Source organism: Ammodytes marinus (genome assembly GCF_949987685.1).
Source record: "Ammodytes marinus genome assembly, chromosome: 14".
NCBI classification, from domain to species: Eukaryota; Metazoa; Chordata; class Actinopteri; order Uranoscopiformes; family Ammodytidae; genus Ammodytes; species Ammodytes marinus.
In genome coordinates this window covers 10432482-10450530 of record NC_137218.1, presented here as the reverse complement: position 1 = coordinate 10450530, position 18049 = coordinate 10432482, and the positions used below count along the sequence as shown (strand labels likewise).

At 38.9% G+C, this 18049-nt stretch overlaps 1 protein-coding gene across 3 annotated transcripts in view; it reads left to right on the top strand.

Moving 5' to 3' along the window:
• The window catches only part of gabrb2b (gamma-aminobutyric acid type A receptor subunit beta2b), a gene marked incomplete at both ends in the record, with an annotated part of 56157 nt that extends 40035 nt beyond the window's left edge, over positions 1–16122 (top strand). Inside the window, 5 exons of one of the 3 annotated variants that reach the window (XM_080040606.1) lie at positions 9611–9748; positions 11907–12059; positions 14112–14356; positions 15165–15305; positions 15775–16122. In XM_080040606.1, coding sequence (XP_079896732.1) covers positions 9611–9748; positions 11907–12059; positions 14112–14356; positions 15165–15305; positions 15775–16122 — 1025 coding nt within the window. Of the gene's footprint in view, positions 1–9610; positions 9749–11906; positions 12060–14111; positions 14468–15164; positions 15306–15774 lie in introns of all 3 variants that reach the window. The other 2 variants (XM_080040608.1, XM_080040607.1) reach the window with 2 other exon arrangements.
• Between the last annotated feature and the right edge of the window lie 1927 nt (positions 16123–18049).

Sequence of the window (18049 nt, the reverse complement as noted above, 5' to 3'; positions counted from 1 at the left end):
ACAATTTCTGCAAGGATGTACTCAGAATTTCAACATTTTCAACATACTCCCCACCTAATATACTGCATTTCCAATGGTTAAATTAGAGGCATTTGTTCCTTAAAACAATCAACTCATGTGTCACGTGTGCCCTTCTGGGAAGACAATATTGTATCAGTTCAGTTTTTATGCTGTTTTTCTCGTCCAAGAAGTAAGGTATTTTTCAACTGTAGTGCCAATTTAAGTAGAATACTTTTTTTTAATCAGGCTAATTAAATTTAGTATCCATTTTCTTCCCGGTTGGATGATCCAATATTAACACCTGGTCGCACTCAACAAATGAGATAATTATCATAGCTTATTGAGTACCGCTATCTTCACTGGAGTATCGGACCACTTTGTATAATGTGCGCTGTCCATGGTGCTGAAGAGTTTAAGGAGAGAGAGATATGCATGAGCCCATTGAGATTTTAAAGGAGAGCTATTGCTAATGCCATCCAAAGCTCAAAGCTGCAGCCTACTTTCAAATGGCAGCAATTTGTGAGTACATAATGGGGTTTTTCATCTATTTGATGGCAGAAACAAAATGTACCTTTTCTATTTTAGTTGTGCAGGGTGTTGTGAGAGACAGCTGATACTCTAATGCCAAGAATCCTATCATCTTAAGTCCCTAGCACACCAGAAAATGGATGAAAGCAGTGATAAAGTAGAATGGGTGAACTCACAATCCGTCCCCTGTGACAGGGAAGATGAAATTTGCAGACTTAGACGATCAAATTTGCACAGGCTTTTCACTGTCATAACTCAACTGGATAACTGTATGAATATGCATGCAATTGCGATGTACAGATGGTTAAAGGTTGTTCCAATCAATTGTGCATGTTGGTACCATACTAAAATACATTTGACATATTTGAAACTTGCTTACTAGCTAATCCATTACAGTGAAATGTTCTATTATAGTTTGAAATCAATTGGATTACATTTCTAGAAAAAGTACAATACCTTACTGTGGAAATGTGTTGCAGTTGAGATTGCAACATGAAAACAGTAAAGCCCACCTGTAATCCTAAATATGATACTCATATGGGTCTACTATTCTAGAGGAGAAAAACTAAGAACCACATTTACAAAACCCCACTGCTACACATAAGGTCCCAGATCAGGGAGAAATTAGGAAAGAACTGTAGCAGGACTGTGCTCGTGCTCTTGTTGAGAGGATGACCTTCATCCTGACAACACTGTACACAAGACTGCTTGTGTGTCATCTGCCTAGCGGAGCAAGGAGCAAACATGGTTAAATCAAACGTAATTGGGAACCTGGTTTGCCTGAACTTGTAACTGCAAATGTTAGCTCAGGCACTTCATTGTCCATTTAAAGTACTTGTTTGAAGTAGTTCAGGGAAACGGTGGTAGACAAGTGAGGGGGGGGGGGGGGGGTGTCTGGCAGAGAGGGACATTTGCTGTTTACAAATGAGGATGGTTCACAACACGGCACCCCAAGCACACATCCTTCACTTATAATTTGGTGACAGGCTCCTTCCAACCAACCAACTTTAAAACAAATTGGCCCGGGAGCCCTAACTGCAGCTTTGTGTGTGTGTGTGTGTGTGTGTGTGTGTGTGTGTGTGTGTGTGTGTGTGTGTGTGTGTGTGTGTGTGTGTGTGTGTGTGTGTGTGTGTGTGTGTGTGTGTGTGTGTGTGTGTGTGTGTGTGTGTGTTTGTGCACATGTTCCCTTTATTATTGTATCTGAGCCCTTGGAGTTGAGGGGCTCATGCCACGACAGCATGAAGGGGATCTCGCTGGTTTGGATTGTTTATGGTTTGTTGTTTGTGTTTCTTTATTTATTGGGTTGGCCGGTTGATTCTTATACCACGGTGCTCTATCCCTACTCTTAAGACCAGAGGGTCTGTTTTTTCTCATTATTCTGTCATAAAGTTATACTTGGCTCCTTTTCCATCTGTTGGCCTGTATCCAGTGAGCAATGTCTCCTAATATCCCTGGTATTAGGCCACTGAGATATGCCTGTGACTTATTAATCTGAGACAGCTTTAACATAATGTCCAATAACTTTCTTTTATGGATGAGGGTTTCATCCCTTAATGCTGACCTTGTGTTATTATTTTAGGGCAAAGCTAAATTGCTGACCCTGGTTTTAATGACCAGGTTTTAATCATGCAATAACAAGCTGTTTCAGTACGGCTGTTGCTGCGTCAGCTCCTGTTCCCCTACCTACACAGTTCTGTCACTTCAAGACATTTAAGAAAAACTACAAACATGTAAGGCCCAGGCCACACTAGCCTATAGCTTGAGTTGCAAATAGCTGAGTCTCTGAGCTAAACCTCCGCAAATCTGCCCTGGACTTCCACTAAAGGCTCCTGCTCCTCACTAAGTACTAACAGTACTTGCTGGGTGGCCAAGTTTGTTTTCCATAAAACCAGGGTTTACATTTTATTTAAAGCAGCTACAAGGAACTTTTACATATTTCTGAACAAGTGTAATTTTTCCTCTGATGATCATAAATGACATGTAACAGCAAACAACATCATCAGTGCAAAGAATGGTGTTCTTATATAGTTTTTCATAATGCCTCCTGCCATCTTAAAAAAATACTGCCAGAAATTCCTGCCAGAGTTGGCGAAGTCCATGTAGAATGGACAGAACATGGACAGCGCCATCTTTGATGCTTTGGCGGAAAAAAATAGTTTTTATTGAAAAACTAAGCAATATTAAATGAAAAGAAAACCCTTGTTTTACAGATAACAACCTTTTTCGACCTGAAAGTAAGGTTTTTTTGTTGTGATAATGTAGTGAGGCTGAGGCCACACAGGACAATACAGCAGCACTGCTACTGAAAACAGAAAACGGCATCATTTATGTTGTGTATTCGATGTATCCTTTGTAAACTGCAGCGTTCATTTTATGCACATGCCTTTGTCTTTTTGCCAACCAATTCCCCCACTTTGTAACTACCATTTTATTCTCATTAAAGATTTTCTGTTTTGAATCACAAAACAGGACGAGAAGCATAAGGATCATGTCCTATATGCTCGTTATTTGTAATATATTTGACACAATAAGATGTTGACACCGAGGGGAGGAAATAAAAAATAGAAAACCTAATGCCTACAGCGATGGGGATAGAGAGATGTAAATGATTCATTCTGAATAGCCCAGGAATTTTTCTCGCCTTGCCTGTTACTAATGGTTTGGTGGGTTCAACAATTGCTCAGGCATATTTTGGATCACAAGAATACATGAATGAAGAATACGAAAGATGATCAAATAAATGCATACATACAACACTGTTCTAGTGTCTGACACTGTGTTCTGTTACCACCACCTGTGCATTAGTAATTTGACAGCTCATATGGGTGTACTATGGTTGTACTACTTTAACCTCACAGTCAGCTGTATTGGAAAAGGGTTGGGATTTATAACCATGAAAGTGAAGCCCCGTCACCCTGCATTTGCTTTGTTGCTATACTCGCTCAGCATCTCTATAATGCATGCATAGTCGGGCAAACACCATTTTACCTCAGAGCAAGGAAATACCGTTCCTTTCATTATTCAAAAGGGCTAAACCCCTGATGTTCTGGGTCACTGTTACAGTAATGCAGGTTACCATGTACAGTAAACACATATAGTATGAATATGGTAGCCGAACCTGCACAGGAAGCTGATTCTAGTAAAATATGTAACATTGATTTCACAACCAGCAGCAGCTGTGCACCTTTTCAATAAATGATTATGAGAGCAAGGTCACTCAACAGTCTTACACTGAATACTAACACAGAAGCACTTTTGCCCTGATGACCTGCTTTTTCTTTAGCATGGATGACTGTAGATGGCTCCTCAAAAGACAGTAAAATCAGGAATTTGAAGTCATTCTTCTTTGAAGAGGCATTCAGAGAGAAATCTAACAAAATTGAAGACAAATTTTCAGTCTGCAACATCCTCACAGTTGTATGCAAAAGCTGCTAGATGGAGACATCCCTGTTTATTTCTGTGTGGGCTGAGAGAGGGGAAGTGAAAGTCACATTAGGGCTGTTATTTCACACAGTTGCTGTGCACTATCATTTCATTACAGCGTCTCTACCAAGTAATAGTTATATTTTCTGCACCAGCGATCCACATCATATGGACCGAGCCACTTCCACTGTCTATTTCTCTCACTCACTCTCTGTGCCCGTCAGAGCCCCTTTTTAGACACTGCGCACACATCCTCTGGGGTGTGGGTGGTTTCTACACTTGGGCTTGCATGGCTTATTTATTTATCTTGTCTTTAGATGTTCTGTCCCTGTCCACGCAGGCATTCAGTCAGCTGCGGCTTGCTGTGTACTGCAAAAGTTGCAAGACTTTTTTAATTGGACACCAGGAATAACATTAAAGTGGCTTTGAACTGTGTGGAATCAAAAATTCATCTGAGACATATTTAAGAGTGGAGTAGCCTCCTCGGCTCACAGGAGAGAGTGAGAGGCAGGCAGGCTTTGGGGGGGGGGGGGGGGGGGGGGTCATTGACGAGCCCATTTGTGTGTGTGTCTGGCAGTGCGCATGTGCAAATTTTTTTTTGTGTCCATGTGAGCATACGTATGGGTCTGTATGCACATGTTTGCATGTGTCTGTGAACATCATAGAGCATACATTTTGTCATTTAGTCACTCTCCCAGAGACTCCTCCTGGACCTATGAAAAGCATGTTTAGTGGTGTATCACTCAAAGCTCTCAATTCCACTATTCAAGGTGCTGTTCTCTGAGCTGAGGTGAGTTGTGTAAAGAGTACAATAGGTTTACTGCATATTAATAAAGGTGAGCTATGAGTTTTATTATTACAGATATTTGATGTTTGATAGCACCATTCAGAAGTACTTTGTTATCCATGGTTATGTTTTGTCCATAGTTATATCAAAGCCAATGTCCCAATCTCCCTCAAAAATCCTTCTTTGTCCATTAAAATAAATCAACTGAGACATTATTTCATAAGCTTGATAAAAAGGCCTGGAGTCAGATTTGGTCAGGGAGATATGCCAGAGTCCCAGTTAAATGGCTTTAGTATTGTATTGCTATCTCCTCCGATGCTATCGTGAACATTTTCATTTATTTTTTGGCCTGCCAATGCTCCCGGACTTTGGAATTCATGAAAGAAGCCTTTGTGCTACTCTAAAATACATAGTGTCACACCTCTAAACTTTTTCTACTCAAGGGCGTTTGCATCTCACGTCACTGAGGAATCAAGGAGCTAATTTCCTCTTTTCATATCTAATAAATGTACATTCTCTGGTTCGTGGCATAGATTGTGCAGATCATGTCTTTTTTTTCCTTTTTGACTCTCACTCTCTTCACTACTTACAGTTTATTTCATGCAGGATGGGAATCATACTCAATGACGTAGAAAGAATATAGAGTTAAAAGAGTCAAGCCGGTTGGATATACTTTTGTTGACCCTGAAATGTGTACGTTTTGCACAAAGGCATTGTCTTTGTCTTTACTAGAAGTACCGGTGAGAGTGTAGTTATTGTTGTTGGCAGTTGCTCATGACAGAAATGATCCATCTTTTCAAACTCATATTAGTCACCCCTGGCAAGGCTGTAATAAGTACTATACCTGAGGGAACAAAAGTGTTGAATGGATGGAACCAACCAAATATTGGCGACTGTGTGTTCTATGTTAAGTTTAGATTGAAGTGCTCATCCTGAAGTGCCAAATGAACACCACAGGGTCAGAATCCAAAGGCTTAATCCTGTTGGGATCAAGGATGTGAAAAGCAATCTGCCTGCTGTAGATCTTGAGCCGTATCATGGGAAGATTTGAACTTTTGGAATGACTTGGTGCAAAAGGAAAACAGAATGGGCAAGATAGAGATGTTTGACGTCTTTTATTTGTAAATTAAATTTTAAAAAATCTATACATTTCAAAATATCCTGTGTACAAGAGGAAATCTGGACCTGATGGTGACATCTGGGGGTCACCAATGGAATGAACCTTCCTCTCCTGGGACAGACCACATTAACTCTCATTTAAATTTTAAATCTCAAGTAGAGGAATTATTCAGTCACGGTTTTATCACTTGAGAAATGTATCTAAAATTAAGTTATGTCTCTCTGCCCCTGACCTGGGCTGCCTTAATTTCATCCCATCCCAACTAATATAATTTTCTAACAGTCTGCACTTAGTACATAACACAGTAAATTCCCCAGTGTTAAATATGCAGTGTTAAACTCCATTAACTCTATCTGAGTTAATATAACAACAGCTGGAGTAGAATGCCTCCTAGTGTTGGTGTCAATTTCGGTAGTTAAAAACGGGGTGTAGAAAGTACTCTATAAGGCTTTAAATAACACTATACAGTGTATTTTTAACTCTATTTTGAGTTAATTTAACTCTAAAATGTTAACACTTTGAAAAGAGTTAATTTAACTCCAATTCTGAGTGGGACCAAATACACTCGGAAATAGTGTTAAATTTAACTCTTTTAGTGTTATTTTAACACTTCAAAATTTACTGTGAAGCATTATCCTGCATTGTCTCATGTTGCCAACCATACTTTGGCTACTTATTGCATTTAGAATGCATATTGAGTTTTTATTGATTACCTCTTATGTATAATGATGATGATAATGACTACCAAAAACTACTTTGAATGTGTTGGTAATAAATAATAATTCAAAAAAGCAGTCTATTTGAATGCAGTGAACTAACCAACTCCACTTTTGCCAAGAAGAACAAGAGATGTCAGAGTGTGAGGGTGTTGAAAACCACCACTGAAGAGTCAGCTTTAATAATTCAGAGCAACTAAATAGGTCACACAAGTATTAATTAAGCGGAGCAGGGTATGGGGGAGGGACAGGAAGAGGTATGGGGGAGGGACAAGAAGAGGGAAGGTTGAGTGAAAGATAGATGGACACACGATGGTAGTCATGACAGAGAAATAACCGGGAGAAGTGCAATGGGATGGAAACAGTGGTGGGAGAAAGGGAGATGAAAACAGAACAAGTTAGAGGAAAAGAGTGGAGGACGAAAGCAGACAAGACAAGAAGGGGAAGAGGAAGAGGAGAGGAGAAAGGATGTAGGGTACATCGGTTTATATTGTATCCACTAATTAAATGAAACAGTGTGGGAGTTCCCTCTAAATTGTTCTGTCATACATTCGTTCTTTCCGCATCCGGCCTGGCCCCGTTGTAATCACCTTCATCCCACACACATACATTGTACATACTCATGCAATTCAAAGCTTTTAATTCACTTTCAAGCTGCTCAATCTCCTCATCATCAACATTGGTCAAAGTTGTAATCACAAAACACTGATGCAAAAAGAGAGTCAACTTCCATGCAAGCAACCAAGTGATTTTCTCTGGCAGACTTCTCTAACATGCATGCTAATCCCCTTTGCAGCCAACGTGTTGTTAAAACAACAGTTGCAACCATCACAAATGATTATTGTGTTTTGTGTTGTTTTGCTGAAAACATAACTTATTACTTTTGTGTCCATCACCAGCTGTTACCCAAAACCAGAAGAGAGCCCAAAGTATCTCGCCAGAGTTTTGCAGATGACGTACAACTGTACATTGATGCTGCTGATAAAACATGATTCTGCAGCAATAAACTCCATCACCACCTGTCTCTTGGCAATAAACAAATGGATAAGAAATCAATTCTGAAGTTAAGCAAGGACAAAACTGAAATCGTACTAGTTGGAAAAGAAATAATGCTATGTAATAAGATAGGGAAATAAACTCCCTGGATTCAAACTGATATATTCATTATATGTTTATTTTCATGTGAAGCACGTGGTGCATGTGTTTACTCTTTAATTTTTTGGGGGGAACATAATTTTAGCAGTTTTTTGGATCACTTGACAGTTGAGTGTCAATTTTGTAAAACAGAATCATCAACCTTGTTTGATAAACTAAGACATCCTCATAATAATAGGATCATCAAGTGCATGTTTCGATACACTCATCGTGATGAGCTGTCAGAGCTCTGAGATAATCCATCGCTGCCAACTCGACATGAACAAGCATAGCAAATGCACTGTGTTGTACTGTGGGAATTGTAAGAGCTTTGTTACACTTATCAACCGTTTTGTAGCCTTAAAGTATGCAACATTGGTTAACGCAAAAACAGGTTTAAAAACAAGGTTATCTTCTAAATGTTGACTTGCAGTTTTTTCTTTTAACAGACTCTGCCATGGTTTATTATTATGATTTCTATCTTTACCTTTATTTAAACAGGCAGTTAATTAAGAATGAATTCGTATTTACAAAGATGGCCTGGTATGATGTGGGCTTGATAAAGGGCGACTGAAGAACATATTTTGAATAGACTAAAATACTTTTAATTGAGTGTCACATGGTTCTACCTTGGCTTTAGTTGTGATCCACCCTTCTAAAAAGTGCACTAACCCCAGCTGTCTCCTGTCGCTCCTCATAACCTCAACTCCTTCCTCTCCTCTCTCCGAAACCAATAATCTTATTTCCGGAAGTCAGCAGACATGACAACAGCACCAGAGCAGACAGTAGGCAGTGGATTATGCAAGAGCCAAGTTTCACGGTCTAATGAAAATGTTCTACTTATCTTCTTGCAACAGTACTTGTCTTCAGCGAGTACCATGTTGCTCAATGATTTATTGCCTCTGCCCACTGGCCACTTTGCCATCCATGTCTCCACTGATTTGGCCAAAATGAGAGCAAAATTTGGTTCAAGATTATTATTAATGGACTTGCGTCTTTCCCCTTTTTGTCAGATTTCACTGGGTTTAAAAGGTTAAAATGGATTCTAAGCCTTGTACATTTAATCATTCTTTCTCCCGGTATTCAATAATTAAGTTACACTTGGCATGAAACATACCACAGTTGACTCATATATATTTAGTGCCACATGTAAGGGGTACTCTCAGCTCCTATGTGGAATGATAAATGCTTAACTTGATTTCAACATTCATAGTTTTAACACACTTTTTCATAATTCAGTCATTGTCAAGAGTAAAGCACCAACACATTAGCATGTGCCTTCTTAAGTTGATGTTGAGTTGCATTTGTACGATGCATAGTACTGTTATGGAGCAGCTTAGTGGTCGACTATAGACCGTGGTTGGACTGGGCAGCTGATGATTATAAATGTGAGAACTGAATCAAGGAATCAAGCAATCAAAACCACTTTGAAACACTCACATCAAGTAAATCATTATGCTACTCAATAGTGTAATGGCAAATAGATTCTAGATTCATTGACTTCCATTCATTCTCAACAGTATTGTCCAGCTATAGTGCCTTTTCTTATTATTTTACAACATGTAAGTAACTATGGAATACGTTGATCAAGTGCCACTTAAAACAGTCCACAGTAGTATCAAACAAGCAAATGTATTATTTCTGTAAATGCATACACACAAAGTAGGAGTCATCCTACCCTTGCAGATAATCTAATTGTGTTAGTCAATGAATTAAGCACCGATTACTGTGTAGAGTCTATGCAGTAGACTGTTGGCAGAAGGTGAAATGCTAATAAATGCAAACCTAATCATGCTAAGTGATTGATTAACTGGAATGTATGGGATCCAGATGGGACATGACTATGAACATACAGTCCATTAACAATCCTCAGTAATGCCTGTTCTCTGTACCCTATATCAGATGGTTACACTACAGATGACATTGAGTTCTACTGGCGGGGAGGAAACAATGCTGTGACAGGGGTGGACAGGATTGAACTGCCCCAGTTCTCCATTGTGGACCACAACCTCATCTCAAAGAATGTCGTCTTCTCCACAGGTAATGGTGACACATGCAAACATTTAAGACAACACAACATTATGCAATCCAATATTATTAGCCCTGAAATAAATATTATCCCAATGTGTTCAACCCTTATTTGCCTTTTTTCCCAATCAAAAAGAATACGTAATTATTTTCTGTCTCTCATTGTTATTCCATTTCATTAACATTCTGCTGATTCTAAGAGGCAATATGGCATTTCATTTATATTGACTCATATCAGTCAGTGCGTTTACATGCAGACTTATAATCGGATAACTAAACGAATAAGACCTCAACAGGACTTTTAAACTGCATGTAAACACCTTTATCCGATCTACTTCGGACACAAATCGGCACAATAATGGACAAGAGAAGTCGGATAAGAACACCTAGATAATTCGTTCATTGTCGGCTTTCTCTCTGCATGTATACAGGGATCGGATATCGCATATCGGACTTCTCGTTCTGTGCTTGTGTGCCTGCGCGTGATAGGCTACACCATGGGTTATTGACGGAAGAGAACCGGACGTGGCTCTAAAACCACTTGTTGAAAGCATGGTTGAAAGGGCTACAGCGCCACCTAGCATAGTGGAGACAGCCATGCATCGGACATTTATCCGATTTCTGAAAGGCCATGTATACTCAGACAAGTGACACGGTCCGTTCGAGTGTCTTGTTCGATATATGTGATAATCCAATCTAGTTGTGCCATGTAACCGCACTGAGTGTTTTCACTCATTGCTATGAACATACCATCAACTTATTTCCGGGAATGCAAAATGTTATGTAAATGTACGAACCCACATCCAAATTAAGTTATGTCCTGGGAGATGGGAAGACACCATAACTTATTTAACAACATTAAACAAAAAGAATGTTCTCTGATACAATGAAATATTCATCTGCATTTCATATTGATGAATTTGTCATGCAAGCAAGCAATTGCAAGCGGGACAACGATTCTGCTGAATTCAGTTTCTGGGTTTTGTATTTAATGTGAGCAGAACATTAATGCAATAGGAGCGTAGAGACTCGGCCAGTGATGTCTGCAGGGGTCACGCATTCTGCACAACCCTTATTGATAACGTCATTTTCTCCCGGTGAATGCACAATGCTTGTATACGTACTGTATGTGTGTGTGTGTGTGTGTGTGTGTGTTTGTTGTTCATTAAGATGCATGCAAATAAATCTCCTCAACCGTACCAAGTGTGTCCCTGCAATGTGCCTGATTTTATTGGCTTATACAGATGGATGGTGGCCGGGGGAATCCCTTTAAAACCTGCTGTCTACTGCGATATGGAGGGAAAGACCTGGGGGTCACTCGAAGATGCAAACATCAGCACAAGTGCTTCGGCATTTATCCAGAGCAAGTGTCATGTTCCACTCCAAGGATAGGCAATGTCATCGTTGTCCTTATGAATAATAAATGTACGCTGTTGCACCTCTGTCCTGCCATTTTCTAGCCAAGCTGTTTCCCCACTTCATAAAGTAATAATTTGACGGCTCTCCCGGTGGCTCAGACTAGCAACAGCTAACTGAAATAGCAGATCAAAGTGGTGATTCTAAGAGGAGAAAATAAAAAATACTCTCAACAGACAAACCATCAAACCCCTTCCACAGTCAGTGGAGATCGGGTAATTATGAAGAGTGCTGATGCTTCAAGTTAGTAGAGACAACAGCCAATATGGCTTTTCACTGAGTGCTTCTGCAATGGAAAACGGTGGGCTGAATGACTATACGCAAACATTGGTCAATCCACAGGAAACTAATCGACAGCAAAGTCAATAATCTATACATTGTTTTGGTCAAGCCAGGTCAAGGTTATAGCGGACACAATTGGTCTTTGGTTGCCTGACTAACGTATTAGGAGTTCACAAAGATTGGATGTCCTATACTCTACTCTACAGTATATAGCATATAATTGTTGCTTGTCTAGGAAATCTAGGAATCTGAAACCATCTCTGCTTTCTGACAAATTAACCAGGAGGATAACTAGTGCTCGGGTCTGAGGACATCCCAAAATATTAACCATGAGAGAGAGGGAGAGTTCTCTCTAAAATAGCCTTTTCAGAAAATAACGTCCGTGAGACCTGGCAGTTGTACAGAATATAGTCGAAATATGTCACCTAAAACTGCTTCTGCTTGCTGTTTACCCCCAACCCCCTTTCTGCAGGTTCTTACCCTCGTCTCTCCCTAAGTTTTAAGCTGAAGAGAAACATTGGGTACTTCATCCTGCAGACATACATGCCTTCTATACTCATTACCATTCTATCCTGGGTCTCCTTCTGGATCAACTATGACGCCTCTGCTGCCAGAGTGGCTCTAGGTGAGGCCTGCAATACAAATACAGACAGATGGGCAGGGCACATTGACACAGGGGTGGACACTTTGAGGATGAATGCTCTGGCACCCGGAATACATTGAACAGCGAAATCCAAGAAAAGCAATAGATTAGATTTGTTACATTTCTTATCATTTTCTCTGACCCATTTTACTTTGTCCAATTCATATCATTCCATTGGCAAGGCAAATAAATACCACATTATTGTATTCCACATTAGGTCAGGCAAGATCAGACAAACCTAAGCATTGCATATGAACAAAGAAACTAAAAAGCATTTGTTTGACGACTTCCTTGATTCTAGTCATGCTTCATACAGTCATACATTAAGGCAGAATAGCACTGGCCTGATCCAAAACTTCTCAATGTTTCACTTATGTTACAATCACTGTGGGCGTAAACAGGGTCAAATATATCCGAGTACAACCATTGTTGCTGTGCCCCAGAGTGATATCACGAAGGGATTTGTTTCCACTCTGATTTGAGAACCTCTGGGCTTTGCTTTCCCTGAAGTCACAATTTTGCCCCGTCATCCTTGATTATGTAAACCCCTATGTAACCTCTGAGGTTGTGTAGAGCTTCTCGGTTACTCTGTGTTTATCGTAAGCTCCCCCTGCCTTCTTTTCACCCAACTCCATCCTCCCAGCTCTGTCCATCCTTCTACCCATCCCTGGCTTTAGTCGACAAGGCAATTTCGCTGATTGACGACTGAGCTGCATTAAGTGATCCGGTGGGAAGGCATGCATGGGATTTAATGAAAAAAAACAAAAGGTAATGCTCTATAATGGAGGCAGGTCAGCAGAGTTGGGAAATGTTTGGTCCACCAATCTACACTAGATTCTGGAACCACTTTACTTTGACCTGGTTTCAGGCATTAAAATGGACCTGTAATGGCTGAATCACATGGTCACCGTGCTGCAGAAATCCTTTTTTGTCATTGTTAAGCTCTTGCAGCAACAGCTTTGGGAAAAATTGCCTGAATCCTATTTTGGGCAATGATCACCTGACAGCTTTGTGACAGCTGTATAATAATGTAGTAATTGTTTTACTGAGACTCATAGAAATTGCCTTAAAAAATGACGCTGTATTGTGCTTTCAGAGTAGAAAATAAAGGTGCCTTGGAGAGGATCTGTGAGCACTATAGAGGCCCAGAACACATTTATTTAATCTTAAATGGAATATCATATTGAGGCTTTAGAACCAGGCTTCTCATACCATTTATAATTCCTACTTATAGATAATACCATAAACACACTACATTGCAAGCACACAACATCCAGCAACCAGTGGTTTGCTAAAATGATAAATCATGAAATGAAACTTTACTTAACACAAGTCAGCGTGTCACCAGTAATAAGCGCAAACTTAACAAATTGATATGCAAAGTAAACCTCACAGTACCTTTCCTTACCGCTTGCTGGGTTGAGACTTTTGAGAACTGTCCACAACTTTTCTCAGTAGGAGTTCTCCACTAATGAACGAGACCAAGGTTGACATTTGAATTTCAAATAGCTGCACTGCTTCAGGCGCACGTCTTTTAGCTTGTCGCCCCAATGAATAGTTTGAAGTCATGGGGGTTAGCCCCTCAGTTTCATTGATCCAGACAGGTTTAATGAAGCACAGACATGGTATCAAGTTGATCACAAGGATGTCTTGCAGTCAGAAGGATTACAACTTTCACACATTCAGTCAGAATAGTATTGTATCTAAGGTTTCAAGTTATTGTCGCTATTGACTTAGTGCTCACCTGAAAGTGTAGTTCATTACATGAAAGTGGCAACATTTCTACTGCTGATATACAGTATACAGTAGTATATCAAAGCAGTTATAAATATTTCTGAAAAAATACGCTCACTAAAGTACAATAGCTGGGGTCGTGAAAACACTACCGCTTTTGTCCAAAGGGACTGCTAGAATTAACACAAACTGAAGGTTCCACGTAGCCACATTAAGCAACACAAACTTTTTTTAAATAGTGGGATTCTTGATGAATACCATTTGTGTTGTAATGTAATGAATATGGTCTTTCCTTACCAGGTATTACCACGGTGCTCACCATGACTACCATTAACACCCATCTGAGAGAAACCCTCCCCAAAATCCCCTATGTCAAGGCCATAGACATGTACCTCATGGGCTGCTTCGTGTTTGTCTTCATGGCTCTGCTGGAGTATGCGCTGGTAAACTACATCTTCTTTGGAAGAGGCCCTCAGCGTCAGAAAAGGGCAGCCGAGAAGATAGCTACAGCCAACAATGAAAAGATGAGGATGGATCCAAACAAGGTAAGAACAGCCTGTAGTTTGCAGACCTGCATTTTTTTCCTTTTGATTTCGGAACTCAGTTTTTCTTCTTACATTCAGGATATTTCTCAGAAAAATGGCACCATATATGCCATATCAAGCACATAGAAGCAGAGATGAGCGCCTACATGCTATCCGTTTGAAGTGAAATACGTTTTATTTTGCTCTAGATTCTCAGAATCTCATATTTTCTTGATTTTGCTTTGACATTAATGCTTAATTTAATTATTAAAAAATCTGTCTAAGGAGCTCAGTATAATTACCAGCAAAGAAATGTCTCCACTTCAAATGGAGGGTTGACCTGATGTTTCCTGCCTTCACTGTGCCAAGTAAAACCTCCCTAATAAGCTTGTCTGTTTGAAATCCAAGCTGACATGTTTCCAGCTGAAACAGAGGGAAAGAAGGTCTCCGAGCCACTTGGCGCTTTGTCTTGATAGAAAGAGTTGCATTCATTTTCCCATTTTGTTTTCCCAGCTGACATGAACCAAATGCTACTTGCCGCAGTGCAACATGACCACCATAATACGGCGGCACATAGACATGCTGATATCAGTTAAATGAAGGGCACTGTCTAGAATTGAGCAGATTAATTGTTGCATTAATATCCCATTACAAGACGTGAAGACAATGGAGGGAAGTATAACTTAACTTGTGTTTTCATACTGGTATTTAAATGTATACATTTATATATTAAATGTACAGAGTGTTGTCAACAATCAGTCGCCTGCACAAATTAAACCTCATTGAACTACTTTGCTCAAGTAACCATGGTGATTGTGTTTTCTTGCAGTGGCTTGTGGGGAATGTAGTTGGCAGAGATGATACTCTGTATGCAAGAATGAAACAAAGGGATCTTGATGGTCATGACTCAATGTGGGAACCAATCTTTGTGGATGATGCAGCAATTGGACTTGGCGATCAAAGGAATAAGGTAACGCAAAAACGGATTATTCAAAATGTCAAACTGGGTTCAAATGTGATTATACATTTACAGAATAAACTACTACAGTTTTTATATGAAGCAGCATGTCGTGATTGGGGCAGGAGAACAACATATTTACACAACATTGAGACATTATCACATTCTAAGATTGATAATGTGTTTGTGTTACCAAACATTAGACACAAAGTGCTGTGCAGGCAAAAACAAAACAATAAGCTAAAAGGCACTAAAAAGCTCTATAGATGATCATTCTAAGTGTGTATGTCACCAAGCACTACCACATAATAATTTATCTCATTATTAATTGATTTATGTTTAAGAATATATTCTTATTGTCCTTAATTTGATGTATCATTTTGGTACTTTATACATTTTAGTGAAATGTAATTTATCAGACTGAAAATGATGTTGTATGATATTAATACACTAGTCAAACTTGACTCTTTTACTTGGGTAGATGGACCCACATGAAAACATCCTTTTGGGTACCCTGGACATCAAGAACGACATGGGTGTTTCCGAGCTGGCGCTTGGTCTCAATGACCCTCGAAATACCATGCTTACATATGACAGCTCAACGCTACAGTACCGCAAAGCAGGTCTGGCAAGGCACAATTACGGCCGAAACACGCTGGAATGCAACATGACTCAAAAGAAGAGCCGACTACGAAGGCGCACTTCACAGCTAAAGATAAACATCCCAGACTTGACTGATGTAAACTCTATTGACAAATGGTCCAGGATAATATTCCCAACTGTCTTTTCCTTTTTCAACATTGTTTACTGGCTTTACTATGTCAACTAAAATATGTTCATCAGTTAGGGCAAACATCAAAATATTTTGCTCATTTCTTGTTAGCATACTTTTCTTATGTGATCTTGTAATGCTGGACTTAATTACTATGTTCAGGACTGGATCCATCATATCTTGGAATACCACATTTGCTGGCTAACACGTGAAAACCTTATAGAATAGAGAGTACAAACATATAAGGTGCCTGATCTTGAGTAATTGTTTAAAAAATGACATATTTTGTGAATTGTGGGCCTTGCCATTTTTGAAAATGTCTGTTTTGATAGTTTTCCTTTTGTTTATCATTTTACATGCATAATTCAAAAACTGCCAAAATATCATATCAGTCAAATTGACAAGCTAATATATTTAAATTGGCGTTTACTTTCACTAACACTACTTTAAAAAGTGCTAAAGCAAGTTTTAGGTCAACAGGGTTTAAGATGTATTATGTTGAAAAAAATGAAATATACTGTTAAAAGAAATAATTTCATACTGATACTATAAGGGCCTGAACTTCATTTCGATGTACAATATCGTCTCATGTGAAAGACATTTCAGATCAACCATTTTCTACTGGAACTAAATAATTTATTTCTTAGCATTTCTCAGTTCATTAGCCGTTCAAATAACGGGGGCATTAAGTAATATTAAATAAGATCATTCCAATAGTTCAAGGTTTTATATAAGATTGCGCTCAATAAGCCTGTCAAAGGTCAGCTAATAAAGCCAATGTGGATTGTTGTTATTTTTTTCTGTGTCAATTTGTTAAAGTAAAGAACAAACACAGAAAGAGAAATGTGTTAAGAAGAACATTTCAAATATGTGTCTGGGACCAAATTTACTTAATTCTTATATTATTCTATTAATATTAGATTCCAAACCAAAGTACATGAAAACCTTATGATTGGTTTTAAGAAGGACTGTGTCTGAATAAATTATTTTAGTCTTCAAGTGACTGTAAATGTCCATAGAATTTATTAATGGGACCCACACAATTCCCATTTCAGCTTAATACTCACTTCCTTGGATGCATATTATTTACAACACTGATTAATATAGAATTAAGAGGGCACTTTTAAGCTATTCGTTTATGGTTCCAGTAGGACACAGATGATGAACCTGAAAAGGACCCCATTGGTCCACAGATAAAGCCGGGATGAATTAAAGCACAACAACTTTTACCGTTTTTGAATATATTTTTATGCAGATGATTTTTCCTTATACTGCCACTGAAGTTATGTATCTGCCTTCAAAACCAGAGTTTTACTTATTGCATGATGAAAACCTTTAGTCACTTATTGTTTCCAAATTGAAAAATGGGTTGATTATGATAAAGGACATAGCTGTTAATCCAAAATGAATTTACTACAGATAATTACAGAGCATTTCCTAACAATGTTGTGCTTTTGACTGGATGTATACAAGAAAGATTTTGTTAACGTTTTTGCACGCTGTACCGTAGTTATTCCAATGACTGGTGCGTATGGCTTAAGAGGGACTTTAATACATATGACAAGTAATACACCTTAAATTTCAGTAACAGCAAGATTAAGATGGAAAAATACAAATAGGGCTCTAATAGACAAGAGTGTAATTTCACCCTCCACACAGATGTCCCCTAATGTTCGAATGAACTCTGGTGGTATGGCCTCTTGTCTACACATACAAAGTACAAATCATTCCCTCAGAGAGTGATATTTACATGTTCTCTTGGAATTCAAGTAACAACTTACTTGAAAGAATGAGTATCTTCAAATATTTAAAAAATACACTGACATTAACTGGTAACGTAAGCCTTTGTCTCATATGCTTTTTTTTTAAACAACAAAGCTCTAATTCAAAAGGGATCATTCCTCCAGGTATGTCGTTTTAAATTTTTTATGTATGGGTGTGAGTGATTATCAATGTTTAATTGTTTACCTAAAATGTAGCTGCA